At 30.3% G+C, this 15,605-nt stretch overlaps 3 protein-coding genes across 4 annotated transcripts in view; all 3 read left to right on the top strand.

Annotated features, from left to right (window-relative positions):
* The window catches only part of mon2 (Mon2 homolog, regulator of endosome-to-Golgi trafficking), a 28,285-nt gene extending 26,438 nt beyond the window's left edge, over positions 1-1,847 (top strand). For both annotated transcript variants that reach the window (XM_015518164.2, XM_015518163.2), the window contains exon 27: positions 676-1,847. In XM_015518164.2, coding sequence (XP_015373650.2) covers positions 676-860 — 185 coding nt within the window. In that variant the 3' untranslated portion in view covers positions 861-1,847. The remainder of the gene's footprint in view (positions 1-675) is intronic.
* A 152-nt stretch (positions 1,848-1,999) lies between these two features.
* LOC107168672 (venom dipeptidyl peptidase 4-like) overlaps positions 2,000-15,605 on the top strand; it is a 40,808-nt gene continuing 27,202 nt past the window's right edge. The window contains exon 1 of the mRNA XM_089219710.1: positions 2,000-4,118. The gene's annotated coding sequence lies outside the window, so the exon portion shown is untranslated. The remainder of the gene's footprint in view (positions 4,119-15,605) is intronic.
* Positions 10,655-12,037, top strand: LOC107168673 (uncharacterized). Its single transcript, XM_015518158.2, has one exon. The coding sequence runs from the start codon at positions 10,655-10,657 to the stop codon at positions 12,035-12,037; it is 1,383 nt and encodes a 460-aa protein (XP_015373644.2).

The following is a 15,605-nucleotide window of genomic DNA, read 5'->3' as shown; positions in this document are numbered from 1 at the left end:
TTAAGAATTATAATTCTTAGTGATAAACCTTTTAATAAGTCAGAAACTGTACGTTAGAATTTTTATTTAGATTTTCAATAAAATTAACTGCTAAATAATTTACAGTAAAAAAGAGGGGGTTCTCTCATTTAAAAAATAGAAGTTTGTACTTTGTATAGCCATAAAACACTCTTTATATAGCACAAAAAATATCAGAAATTTGAAATTATGATTCTTAGGTATACTTAAAAATTCTATAAATCAGAATTTGAATAAAATTATTATTAAAGGGAAAAATGGAGATGAATATGTTTAAACAATACCCCTGTACATCGATTATTTTGAAGGCCTTATATATAGTATTCTATTCTTCACAATGCAGCATACAAGTTCTCTTCCTAAACAACGCCTCATTGTTTTCACATATTTATTAATTATTCAAATCCTATTATTACATAAGTCTTAAATGTGATAAATTATTCTTTATTTGCTAAGTCCATTATCTTTATTTATAAAATAAAACCAAGTATAATTATTTTCAATATTATGTTTGATTAAACAAATGTGCTTTGCTCCCATCCCTCCCTTTTTGGATCCATCACAGTCTCATATCATCAACTTACAATAATTACCATTTTGAAATGTCAAATTAATTTTTGCTCTAATCTATTTGAATTTTCGGTTCTTTTTCATTAGTCAGTAAAGCCGTGTGGGACCAGTTGATCAGACTCTACCCGTCCCTTGTGAGGTGTGTACCTTATACTCAACAATGTTGCTCGTCACCTCAGGTCACGGACTCTCTAACTGAAGCTCTGCTCCAGTTTGGTGACCTGTTGCTCAAGGCGCCACCTTCAAACACTACCGACGCTCAACAACAATAACTCCAAATCCAACATTATTGCCGCTGCTCGAAGACATTCCTCTCGCTGCTTCTCGCACGTCTTCATTGTTTAATCGTATTTTTTCTCATTATTATTTGTTTTATTTTCCTTGTCAAAACCTATACCATCGTCACTGCGCTCACAATTAATAACATGTTTTCAATTGCAAATGATTTTTATGTACCTATTACCTATAACTATTATTATCATTATTAGGTATTATTATTATTATTATTATTATTATTATTACTATTTATTATTATTTCTATTATCATCGTCACTTAGGTGTTGATTTTATTAACCCAACGCAGTTGTGCCTATCTTATAGTTTGATGAAGAGTAGTTTTTAATTATTGTTATCATTATTATTAGTTGTATTGTTATTGTATTACTATACATTACAAATGTTTTTATAATAAATAGGTATAAATTTGCTGTGGGCGCATTAAAGATACCTATTGAAAGACGAGCTTATATTAAAACGTACTGTATGTGGTATAATGATTGAGATTGTCTTGCCGGCTAATTCGTATTATACCCAATGTATCACGGTACTAATGAATGAATATAATTTGAAGCGCCACGGTGGTGGTGGCCATATTATTATTATTTTATATAGTTATGATGATTATCGTTTCCATCCTCGTCAACAATTTTGGACATTTGTATTTATAAAATTTATAACGTGAGAGGATTCCAGTTGAGAGTCAATTTTTTATTTTTATTTTAATATTTGAATGCACGTTAATACAATCATGTATTTGTGTATTTTTTTTCTATAATATTATGTTATGTGTAGTTCTTACAACTAACTTTATAATATGTACTGCTCTCACGCTAAAAGCGATAATTATTCTTTTTACAACATTGTATAATATTTGGTATGATTGTTGTAGAAAATATTGACGTTGTACTATAATTTTTGATTGTATTACGTGATGTATGAGCATGTAAATATAATAAAAAAACTGATTATATACGTGCTAATTATTATTGTTATTTTATTAGACGTTTTTATCATACATTAAACAAGTCATTTTATGTCTTGCTGCTTCTATCTAGCTAGAAGTACAGTCACCATGTTTTTTAATAAGCCTTTAAACTTTTAAAGTTAGAACTTAGTCAAAATTCGAAAAAAAAAATGAGAAAAAGTGCAAATATTTTGTAGTTAGAAATCCATAAACAATTTTCTTTTTCTTAAAAGGTGTAATAAAAAACACATAAGTTTTCCTACCTATAAAAGAATTTTAAAAAAAAGTTTACTGAACAGCTAAGTCAATCACATTAATTTTTACAAACATTTGAACTTTTTAAATACTCATTTTTTTGACATAGTATATCAAACATAAATTAACAACTTACCCACAGTTAATTCTGATAATATTGTGTTAGAAATAATAAACAAACAACCATAAGTACTTGAAATGTTCAACAAATGTATTTATAATTTATATGTTAGGATCTTGGATTTATATAAAAATACATATATACAAATAATTAATCCCACTGTATTAATAATTGTAAAATTCATTTCTTTAATACCAAAACTATCATAAAATATATTTATTAGGTTGTAACTAGTATAATGTTTATATCATATTCTCTTAAAACAGTTTGAAAACATTTTTGTACTTAAATTGTTTTTTTATTATTTTCTTTTACTCACTATTACATATTAATAAGTAGATATTAAAATGAATACAATCACAGTAAATCTCCAGTTCAATTACCTTCAACATTTAAAAATATCATTATAAGTTTTAGAGAAGTAATTGTGTTATACATTTTAACATAAATAATTTTGAACTTAATGACTAACGGATTGATGAATTTTCCGACTTATAAAATACTTCATAGCAAGTAAGGAACACTAATCAAAACAGTGAAGCTTTGATCAAATTAAATAATTCATTTTATATAGCTAATTGGTAGCCAATTTTATAGTTTATTCTTTAATCAATACCTATAATATATTTAAATTTGTATTTATGTATAAATTATGATAATTAGTACCTATAATATATTATACTTGTCATTATAGTAATTATAGAAAAGTTGTAACAGCACAAAATGAAAGAAGAAAATATAAAAATATAAACTGTACTGCAAAAATAAAAATTACCATAAAGAAAACTACTTTTGATATTATTAAAAAGGATAAATTTATTAAAGTAAGATTATTTTAATTGGATTTTTGTAACCGGCTGTAATCAATTTTTCAGAGGTCCCAATTATTATTTTAAATGTTTACATTTAGGAATGAATGATGAATTTTACATTTAATTTATTATCAATAAAATATGTTATTATACATATTTTATGTCTTATTTATTTCATTGAAATAGTGAACATGATTATTAAACCTTAGAAAAATTTTTGAAAAAAAGTAACTTCTATAATTAATTGTAATTGAATATTTTTAACTTAAAAACAATGTGACTACTAGATCAAATCCAAAAAAAGTAACTTCCTCTGTTCGCGTTTATATGTTTATATGTCATGTTGTTGTATTCGTTTTCGTTTCGTTTTATCATTTTCGTGCGTTGCGTATCGGTGCGTTGCGTAGCCGCGGTCATTGTTGGCGGCGGCGATAAGCCTCCGTATGCGACAGACCGGTTACGTAATCGCGCTGTTATCATCGCACGGAAATGTTCGTTTTTGTTTTTACAGTTTGAATTTTCGGTTATGTTGTCAGTAAAAAGTTAAAGTCATGCTCTCAGTGTCACAAGTTTTCTTAAGTTCGCGTGTTTGTCCAGTTTTGTGTGGTGGCACTGAGACACTTATCTTCATTTTGTTGTGTCCGGCGGCATAGCCTTCGTGGTGAATGTCGTCGGCACCGTCGTGTACTCTTTGCGCTTACTTCTCGTGGTGTACACATCCATTCGTTTATGTTCCTGTGTCTGCAGCCATTTGTTCATTGAAAAACACGTTTTTGTAACCTCTTCGTTTTTGTGAATCGACCGTCTGATAAAGTATCGTTCGAGGCAATTTAATATTGTCCAGCGTGTAACATTTCATTGTTTTTTTAGTTTGCCAGCGGTCACCTGTGAATAACGTTGTTTTGTCAATTGTGTCATCGTTTTTGGGCTGCAGAACACAACAAGTTGTTTTTGTCTTCGTTGGTGATTGTGACTTGGTGGTCGCACGTACTGGACTGTGATCTTTACTTTATAATACTGCGGTGTGCTGTTAGGCAGGTTCATCACAGTTCTGCTACGGTCGCGTTGGGATAAAATCCGCCATCAATCACAATCACATGTGAGTATTGGTCAACCACATTTGTTTGTTTTTCATTGTTTAAGGCCGACGGGCCTAGCCGCAAAGGCTATCTATTATTATATTCAGTAAAAAATATTGTTCCTGTCAATTTATTATATTGTGTGCCGTATGGGCCACACATTTTCATTGTATTAAGATATTTTTTCATTACTAATTTTTATTGTATTCAGTGTTCCTCTATAAGACCAGCATTATTTTACCCTAAATTATTATTATATTATTTTATTGATTGCTGTTTCTATTTATTGCTATAAGCTGAATTATATTATTATTTATTATTTATATTTTATTTTATTTATTTGGTTGGTAGTGCAGCACCTTGGCTGGCCTGCCTTCCTGCCGTAAAGGCACCTTAATATTATTATTATTAAAGCTGAGTGCGGCTACATCCTCAATAATAGATAATATAAATTACATTGGTGTTAAAAAAAAAAAATACATTAATAATAATTTAAATAGATAACTCAATATCTCACGCAATACATAATTAAGTTTTACTTAATATTTCAAAGTTTTTTTATTGTAAATCAGAAGTATTGAAACTGTGGATCGTGGCACCCTAGGGCATCGCGAGAGTTTGCAAAGGGAGCAGCGTCAAAGCACTGGAAACCAACATCATACTTAGGTCCAGAGTTGGGCAGTATCTGCAATACAAGTATCGTAGATTCGTATCTTAGATGCAATTGTATCCTGTATCTCGATATAATTATATGAAGTATCGAGTATCTTGTATCGTAATACATTTTTAGTCAATGTATCTAGTATTTCATAAAATAATTTATGATGCGATACAAGATACAATACAATTCTGGTTTCATTATCAAAATAATAATTAATAAGAAATAATAATAATAATAATAATGATGATAATAATTAATGATCCAGAAATTAATATTTTTATTTTATATTGTAGGTTGTTAAAAATAATTTTTCAACCCAGTACCGATAAATCATAAAATATAGTTATATGTGTAATTTATATTGTATATAATATATTAATATATATATATATCTGTGACACACGCACATTGAATTGGACTTTACGTCTGTAGGTACAATATGTTATATGGTAACAACCCAGTGACATATATATATATACATTGACTAGAAATAAAACTTCAAATGGTCGCGTCGTTTTCATTTCCATAATGATTGCAAATAATATTTATAATTATATAAGACCTAGGCAGGGTGTTGGGCAAGATACTCAAAAAGGAGTATTGAGATGCTAGATACAAGATACTAGATACTTGGCTTTGGAGTGTAGCGAGCCTTTCTAGGATTGTCAAGAAGTTGAATGGAATAATCAACACTTGATGATTTTTGAATAATATTTTATTTATTATAAGTCCAATAATTAATAATATGGAAAAAATGACTAAGTTCAATTAATTTATTCAATTAAATGGTAATAACGAGATGTGACTTCTAGTGTGTTCAGCTTCCAGTCGCTAGTTGTTGGTAAGTTCGTCTGACTATTGTAGTGTCTACGAGCTCCTCTTGTAGAGAAATCCCTAGTCCCTACTCAAGTAGTCATATCCATGTTACCCGTGGTCATGTATGGCACGTGTGACTGTGGCGTGTGGCTGCACGTGTCACTTAACCGGATGTCCCTTACACAACACATTATAACACGATATCCGTTTACATAAAACACACAATTCCTGCGTGACCTACTTTAAAGAATATTTATATGAGTTGTGATATATATATAGTGTCATATGCATTATTACTATTATTGGCACTACTCCGCTGCTCTTCAGCATTACTATTATGATATTATACTACCAGGGACTCATAAATATATATATAGATAAAGTCACAGCTCGTTACAGGAGTATCGCGATACTAGATACTCCATACTCCATACATTTTAATAAAGTCACGGCTCACTGGATTTTTGAAAATTATGGGGATGGGCACTTCATTAAGTAATTAGAATGACAAATAAAATAATAAAAACTGACACTTATTCAGTAATAATAATACATTAGTAATAAAACAAATCAATCGTGTTCATTGCCTACTTTATCGTGAAAGGTTACACTATAACGTAGTAACTATTAGGTACACCATTATACAAAATTATGGATACCTAATAATAAGGTAGGTATCCGTTTGTTGTTTCAATTTTTTCATAATAATTTGGGAACCATCAAAATGTTGTGAACACCCAAATGATCCGAAGGATGAAAAAGTTTGAATACTTCTGGTGCACATCTATTTACTATCTACAACGTGAACTATGAATAAAGCCTTGAGTTTAAGAAAATAATGAAATAATAAAGGTTATGAAACAACATCTATGAGTCTGTGACAGTGCGACTCATTAACTACTCAACCACTCGAGACTTTCGACGACCGTTAATTATAACGGCTTTGAGCTTAGCTGGAACACCAGAAGTAGGGGGAAGCGTCCACTATCAGTCTGGCAAACATGCAATGGGCGATACCCGTTTGTGTACATTTAACCTTTTCGACTCGTTTGCTTACAAATGTACAACTCGATTTCGCACACGAATTTTTAATACCTGTGATAAATGACCCCAAAACGTAGGACTCGTTTGCGTACATAAACTATTGTAACATCTCGCACGGGGCCATACCCAGATTCGGCGTGGAGTGCACATTGACGAGGCTAGCATAGGTCGCCAACCCACAGCCGAGATTCGGAAACCGGAGCATATGGGATTTTTTTTTTTTACATATAAAATGAATAAGTGACTCGGAAAAGGGGAAAAAGTTAAAAAAAAAAAAAAAAACATAGATATGGGGAGTGATTATTTAAAGTATATTAGGAATAAAATTTTAATTTATGACCAAGAAAAGCCATACGGCATAAAAACTTGGCCGCCACTGAAGGTCACCGATCAGATACAATAGATCAATATAAAATATAAATACATAATAGAATAAAATATGGAATTTGACTGTATGTCAATTTCAAGCATGGCTCCGGATATCGGTCACCAGCGTATAAATAAATCAATAATAACATATCCACATAAAACATAGTATACGTATACGGATCATCAGAATATTATAATATATAATTTCAAAGAACACCAAAGGTGTCAAAACCTATTTAATTTTTATTAATACAAATTCACCGGCCAAGGTGTGGGTGTGTGTGTGTTGTATTCACAACATTAATAAAATTATACTACCATCATTGTTCAGGGCCGTTGAGCGTCGTCCCGAAGACGCACTCGGCGACTTTCTTCTTCTTTACTCCGACATGCTGTGGTCCGTAGAAGCGAAGAAAATATACTAATACGAAATGGCCGTGACCGGGCGGGTTGTTCACCGGACAGCGTTGCATAATAATGTTGCGTAATAATCATCAAATATGTTTGACCGGTGAACTTTACATTTTTACATTATTATTACCTATGCCGTTAATGAGGTGTTAATAATACGATACAGTGTCGGCCAGTCATCCGAACCACGGGTACTAGGTAGGTATACGTGACAGTGTGTGTGTGTTGTTTGGTGTTACCTATGAGCGGAGGCAAGAGGGGACCGTGGGACGGAGAGCATTATCGCATCATGGTTCATAATAATTAATAAATGACAAATATAATTTCGATCGTTACACTATGACAAAAATCTACTAAACCCTTAACAAAAATAATGTTTAAGATTATTTCAAACATTTTCCTTCTCACTTTTACAAGATTAGGACTGTCTGTTTACAACAGGCGTGATAAAAAATGCCTTTTTTTTGTTAATTTAATTTAAATTACATTTGTCATATTTATTCAATGCTATGTTTGTTTTTTTTTTAAAACAACGTTTTCCTAGCCGCGTTTCAAAAACATTTGATATTTGAATGTCCATAGAACTACACGAAATAAATTGACTATGCTATCAAGATAGCATCACACGTTCGACTAAATTTAATAATAGGCATATTATAGTAACATCTAGCAGTCGTCAATAACGCACACATTTATCTAAAATCACATTATCGTTTATAACCGCACACTAGTTAATCAATTATGTGTAAAGACCGGATTTTGCATAAAACGCATGTTGCTATTTTCAACATCATTTGCATGCAATCAATGAGAGTCCACAAATCATTACTCGATTGATTAAATATCAAAATGTTATACTGCATGTTTTTGCATATTCTGACGTTAATGCATGTTCTTCATATTTCTGCATATTTTAACAAAAACTGTACAAATATGCACCTAACAATCCCAAAAGGTATTGAGCAAAAAAAAAACACAGATCATAGGTACGTTTATATAATATCAAATATTTTATGTCTCTCGAATATTCGGACACTTAAAATAGTTCCATAGGTTGGTTGTACCTAAACTAACCTTGAAACCTCTAATTTGTCCCTTGTAGACTCGTTAAAAATTTTAGAGCAAGTGGAAAACTCTATCATTGAACTTCCTAATAGTGCAAATAATGCAATAATTAAATTAAAATGTAAAAACATTTTGAATAAAAATAAAGGATTAATGGTTTTAAAAGAAATTTCGAAAATACTTCAAAGTGGTAGTGCTAATTTCAACGATTTATCTGTTCCAAATTATTCGCTGGTTATACTATCCAATCTTAAATATGCTCCAATCACCAGTGTTGATGTTGAATGCAGTTTTTCTTACTACAAGTACATTCTTACAGATCGCCGTCATAATTTCACAGAAATAAACATGGAACATACTTTGATAACTTATTGTTTTTCTAATTAACTTACTACCTTAAATTGTTCGTACATTTTTCCTATTTATATCACCAATGTATCTACTATTAATTTTAATAAAATATTTTATTAACAAATAATAAAAAAGTTTTAATGAAAATTATGGAATAAGCTTTTGTTATTTGTTAATTTAATTTTGAGTGGAAAGTATTACGTTCCGATGTTATCACCCGAATGCGTAGATTAAATTTCGCTCCTTTATCAATATGATATTCAACTAAATAAAAATAATTGCAGAACTTTCCTACCCTTTCATCATCTGGAGCAATTAACATCAAATCTATTGTAAATGAATCACATACTTCTTCCGAATTTAATAATGGTAAGCCAATACGGCAATACCAATTTTAGCCAATTACCTGTTTCACATGATTCAGCTTTATATTCATTTGATAAACCTAAAGAATAAATAAATTAACACGATTGAATATTAATATTAATAATACATAATACAAAAATAACATTATTGTAAATTTGTATGTGTATTCAAATTTATATTTAACAAGACCTTAAATATGTTTCCACCAATTTTGCGACATGAAATGAACATCCAACAATTTGTATTTCTGGTCAAACTGTTTTTACAGCAATATATATAACTTCTTCAAAATCGGAAACTATTTGCGATACTCTGAACCATAAATTTATTTCTAAACATTTTTCAATAATATAAGAGTGTTGTGTTTTATCTAGGTAAATTTATCTAGATAGTTTTATTTTTATCTTTTATCTTATACACATGAATGTGAAATATGTTATCTGTGCTGTTATCTAAGATAAATAATTAAAACATCTAGATAACATTTAATTTTTAAATATTTATATAATAACTAGCCCTCCGTGCTAATATAATAATAGTAATGTTAATAAGGTATTTTATATTTTCCCATTATAAAATTGTAATTTTATATATTTATACATTATACGTCATAATAGTCAAAAATTATTATTTTAACTATTTACCTATTCAGTTTTATGAATATGTATTAGCATTGAATATATAATAGAATATAATAGTCTATTCTATAATCAATGATTTTTTTCTTCGTGTTCTTAGTAATAAACTAATATTAACGTTTTGGTTTAAATACGTGTCCGGCGTATTCGTATTTGTGTTTGCCGGCTGTCTATACACAACATAGTTAGTCATACCATTTGCACTTAAAATTTGAAACTATCATAAAACAAAATTATTATTGATTAATAATAAGATATATAATCAGTATTACCTAAAGTGCGGGCAGCGAAACTAGAAGCTTGACGGTTACGCGCCTTAGTGGCCGTTTTCGTGTAAACCAGGGGCTCTAAATATTTTGGTTGTTTGTGCAGCTGCGCGATCTTTTTTTCGAAATGAATATAGTGAATATTATGTTAGGTTGTAATCCGGCTCACGAAAAGTGGTTCTTATTCTATTGTAAATAATCAGTAAAATGCGTTGCTACGTAGTGTTGTAATTATAGTTTACGATACGTATTATAATTGAAATACAATTCGGGGGGAAAATATACAATAGCCTATAACGCATATTATTTAATAGTCAACTATTGTGTGACCGTTGCATGCCGAATACCTGTAGATTTTAATACAAACCTCTAACCATTAAACCATCTGCTGTATGACCTTTATGTTAGTCACTGGACCTATTTGCTTCGTGTAACATGTATTTTGTGTCTTGTGTGTGCTAGTTGTTATAATTTGAACTGAGTTTGTTACGAATTTCTTACTGTTTATTTGTACATTTTTGTTTTTTTGCGGTTTTTCACCATTTTTGTGCGTATATTGTTCAATTGAAATGTCGATCCGGCCAGATAAACATTCTCAAACCAAAAAAACTATATACAACGTGTACAATTATTTTAAAATATTGGACAGTAAAGAAGACCAACCGGAAGTGGCTAATTTTTTTCAACTATGTCGAGAGCGTACGGCAGATGCTTGTGGGGTAAGTCGGTCTACTGTACAGAGAATTTGTAAGGAAAGCAAAACTATATCTCTTGGTGTTGAAGAAGAGTTAGGTGTCGGAAGTTCTACAGATATAAAATTTCGGTCGCCTAGAAAACGTTACAGTCGTAACAAACCTGTCACTGACCTTGAAGATTTCGACAGTGAAGTGGTCAGAAGGGTGGTTCACAGCTTTTATGACAAGGGAGAATTTCCAACAAGTGCAAAAATTCTAGCGGCATTGCGAGAAAAAACTGATTACCGGGGGTCGAAATCATCAGTAAAAATTATTTTGAAAAAACTGAATTTTAAATATAAAAGGTGTAATGACGGTCGAAAATTTCTAATCGAACGGTCGGACATAGTAGCAGCGCGCGTAAAATTTTTACGTAGAATGAACGAGCTTCGTATAAATGGTGATACTCGACCAATAGTCTATTTAGACGAGATCTGGGTTAACCAAAATCATACTCGAGGATATATTTGGAAAAACCACGAAAATACAGAGGGTCTAAAAGTGCCTACAGGAAAAGGCAGTCGCCTTATAATTTGTCACGCTGGGTCTCCTTCCTTTGATTTTGTCAAAGATGCAAAATTAATTTTTCGTTGTAACTCTGGCTATACCAAAGATTATCATTCACAGATAAATGCTACAATCTTTGAAAATTGGTATTTGCAAATGTTAATGAACTTGGAAGAGCCCAGCGTTATTGTTATGGACAACGCGTCATATCATTCTGCATTACTCGATGACTTCCCCAAGTCAAATAGTAGGAAGGCGGATGTTCAACAATGGTTGCACGAAAAAAATATAGACTTTCCTCCCGTAAAAACTCTAGATGAATTACGGGCGAAAGACAAACTTGCGATGCCGCGTGGAAAAATTTATAAGTTGGATCAATTGACACAACAAATGGGACATGAAGTGGTAAGACTTCCGCCTTACCACTTTCAGTATAATCCCATAGAATTAATTTGGGCACAATTTAAAGGGAGAGTTGCTGAAAAAAACTCAACATTTAAAATTACTGATGTTGAGGCACTTGTCCATAAAAAAATTGACGCGGTAACTGCTGATGATTGGGCCAAATGTGGAAAACATTGCGTGAAAATTCAAGAAGAAGATTTCTATAAAGCAGGACTGAGGGACGAAATATTAGAGCCGATTATTTTAACAATTTATCCAGATGACAGCAGTTCGAGCGTCGATGATGACGACGACGACGATGAGTAGTTTTATAATTATTATTAAAATTCGAAAACAATTGTAAATATTTTAAATGTTATTATTATTATATTATTATTTTGATAACGTGATAATAAATTAATAAAAAATGTGTATTACAAAAATATCAAATGTTATGTCTTTATAGTAAAGGCCCGTTCCATAGCCACACGTAAGAATAATATACGATTAGCGCGTACCGAACGAGTAGCTGCGAAATAGGTATAATATACAACAAGTATAAATGTGTTTGAAATTATTTTACGCGGTAAAGTATTCTTCGTAGCCCTAATGAAAAAACGGCCACTAGTTTCGCTGGCTGCACTATAGTATAAAATAAAATATATACAATACTAATTTTAGCATTGCAATAATATCTACATTAATAGGTAGTGCATATTTATATTTTAATAATGTTTATATTATACCGATAACAATATTATGTATCATTAAGTTCTATAATTAATTTAATAGTTTAACCAAACACAGGAACACATATTGTCACACTATTCACTCTTATTTCTTATTCATTGTCTACTGTCTAGTACTCTGTAGTCACTTATATTAGTTATACGTTATTTTACCAACCGTCACAATATTCGAATTAACGATTGTTATTTGTTTTACACAATATGGACAAATTTGTAATTTCTGAGTCAAACTGCACTTCAAATAAAAAGCAAAAGCTTCAAACGCAATCTTACGACCCCAATGATCTCAAAGTATCAAATGAAAATAGCATTAAAAGTTATAATTTTTTTTAATTTATTAAATTTTAATTTAATTGTTTCAACAAAATATTTGGTTTTACCATGTTTATATATTGTTATAATGTTTAAATGTGTTACCTATATAATATAAGTTAATATACTTTATGCAAATTAGTTTTGAGATAAATAGGTACCTTTAAAGAAACATTTTTATCTTTTTTTTTTATCTGAATAATAAATGCTAATTTTTTATCTTTTTCTAGATAATTAAATTTTTCTTTACCTAGATAACTATTTCAGAAATTATCTTTTATCTTTATCTATATGATTAAAAAATTATCTTTATACAAAACTGAACATAACCAAACGATCGCGCATATGTGTTTTTACATTTGTCGGGTAATAAAAAGTACACAAGAGGACCATAATGTCTGTTTTTAAAAATGTGGATGGTGTAAAAATCTGGATAAAATATTTTGCTTAGTATGTAAAAAGTAACATCCACAAATATTTTGTCTTCTGAATATATTAATTTTAAGTTAGATTTTGTTGAAGAGCAAATAATTTTGTCATCTGAATCAATGAAAAGAATAAAGTTTTCAGATTTTAATTTGACACTCACTCATTACATTGATTACTTCAGTAAGATTTTTTAGAAGTTTAGGATATTATGATGATCTACGAGAACGGTATAAATACTGATAAATATTATTAATATCTGTATCTGTACAATTTTGTATCACTTCTGATTAATATAAAATGCCTCTATCAATAATTTTTGAAGGCTTTTCCAATTCGTCTTCCGATTTTCGTTTAAGTACATTTGAAAATGATTTTTTTAAATACTTATGTAGTTTCTTCGCTGTGTTTATTATGAATACTTTCATTTTTCAATACTTTATTTGTTGCTTGATTCACCACACACAATATTTACATAAAATTTGACAAAAAGTGGTATCAAACTAATACACTCTACAGCTTCTATGTAGATTTAAAAAAAAACAGTGCTTTATAGTTTATAGTATGATGAGGCTTTTTTATCGGAGTGGTAAATGTATTGATCTTACGATGATTCCGCATAAGTTTTTCTTGCTTTATCAAACAAAGGTCTTACATGAAAATAATATACATTTTTTATAAAAACTTAAAGTTAGACATTGAATATTCACTAGTAAATTGAAAATTTATCATAGAATGTCTACATAAGGTGTTGGTTATAAGAATAATTAAGGTAATAATATAAATTAATATAGGTACCTGATAAATGATAATGCATTTGACATTCATCATTTAATAAATTATATTTAATTCACGACATGGGCGATTTGATATTTTACATTTCAGATCAACTTTAACGACCGACCAAGAACACTTTTCTTTTAAATTCGTCTCTTAAGGAAAATTAAAATGAAATGATAAAAGATAAAGATATTAATAATATGACGGACTACGAATAACTGTTTATGTACGTACCTAACTGTTGTCAGTTATTAGGTACATTGTATTTAATCGTATAACGAACAAATACATTTATTCAGTTAATGATGTTTTTGTATTGTGTAAATTATACATTTTTTCTGTAAAAATAATATAATTTTTTTTTAAATGCATTTGTAATTTTGTAATTGATAATGTAATATCATTTTTATGCATAATATATATTAAAACAAATATGTATAAAGATAACAATATAATAATAATAATATTAATTTATAAAACATTATTCAGTTATTGAAAAAAGTTATATAAGTACTATTATATAGAACCATAGACAATAATAACAATAATATTACTTATATTGTTAATTATTTAGATAACTACAAATGGCTTAGTAGAAAACTTGCTATATACATTCGTAATCATGTCGTTAACCAAATAACATTGCAAACTAGTTCCAGTGTTTTTATTAACCAATTAAAGAAGACCCATTTCAACCTGGCACACCAAAGTCCCTGGATCAGTGTTTTTAACGGACTCCTATAAAGAAACACAAAGATTAAAAAATTTTGAGAACCGACCTGGGTCATATAAAGAAAAATTGGCCTAAAACTTATGTACAATTTAATATTTTCATAAATACCTTACGAGGACTCTACTCTAGATAGACCAGACACGACAAATGAATAAAAGATTTATGAGAACCTAAAAAAATGAAGAGTTCTGGCTGCGTATGCGTTCAAGTATTAAAATACAAGCAGGATGGTAACTTACCTACACTTTCCTCAAACAAGCCACACTGCCACTTCAGCTGAAGTACGTACGTGTCCCCAGCCCCCCCACATCGGATATTTCAAATTTTTTTTTGGCAAAAAATTAGCATGTAATTAGCATGTATTTGCATGCTAACTTTTGTAATTTGCACGCGCTTTAATTAGGCGTGGGATCAGAAAATAGGTGGGGGGGCTGTAGACACGTGTCTCCGACCCCCCCACCCATCAAAATCACTTATTTTCAAATTTTTTTCTAGGCCAATATTTAGCATGTAATTAGCATGTATTTGCACGCTTGGTCCCGAAACTCTACCGTCATTCGTTGTTTTGCAAAATCCGTTTTTCTAATTTGCACGTGTCCCCAGCCCCCCCACAACTCGAAATAACTGGAACTGCATAATCGCTTATACGCCAATATTTAGCATGTAATTAGCATGTATTTGCACGCTTGGTCCCGAAACTCTACCGTCATTCGTTGTTTTGCAAAATCAGTTTTTCTAATTTGCACGTGTCCCCAGCCCCCCCACAACTCGAAATAACTAGAACTGCATAATCGTTTATACGCCAATATTTAGCATGTAATTAGCATGTATTTGCACGCTTGGTCCCGAAACTCTACCGTCATTCGTTGTTTTGCAAAATCCGTTTTTCTAATTT

This window comes from Diuraphis noxia, unplaced genomic scaffold, assembly GCF_037042655.1.
Source record: "Diuraphis noxia isolate RWA-SAM2 unplaced genomic scaffold, SU_Dnox_SAM2 contig0001, whole genome shotgun sequence".
In the NCBI taxonomy this organism is placed as follows: domain Eukaryota; kingdom Metazoa; phylum Arthropoda; class Insecta; order Hemiptera; family Aphididae; genus Diuraphis; species Diuraphis noxia.
The sequence above is the reverse complement of the archived record's forward strand: the minus strand, read 5'-3'. Positions and strand labels throughout refer to the sequence as shown.

Bases quoted from the DNA above. Each gene is read 5' to 3' on its own strand.
- LOC107168673 (XM_015518158.2), top strand. From the start codon at position 10,655: ATGTCGATCCGGCCAGATAAACATTCTCAAACCAAAAAAACTATATAC.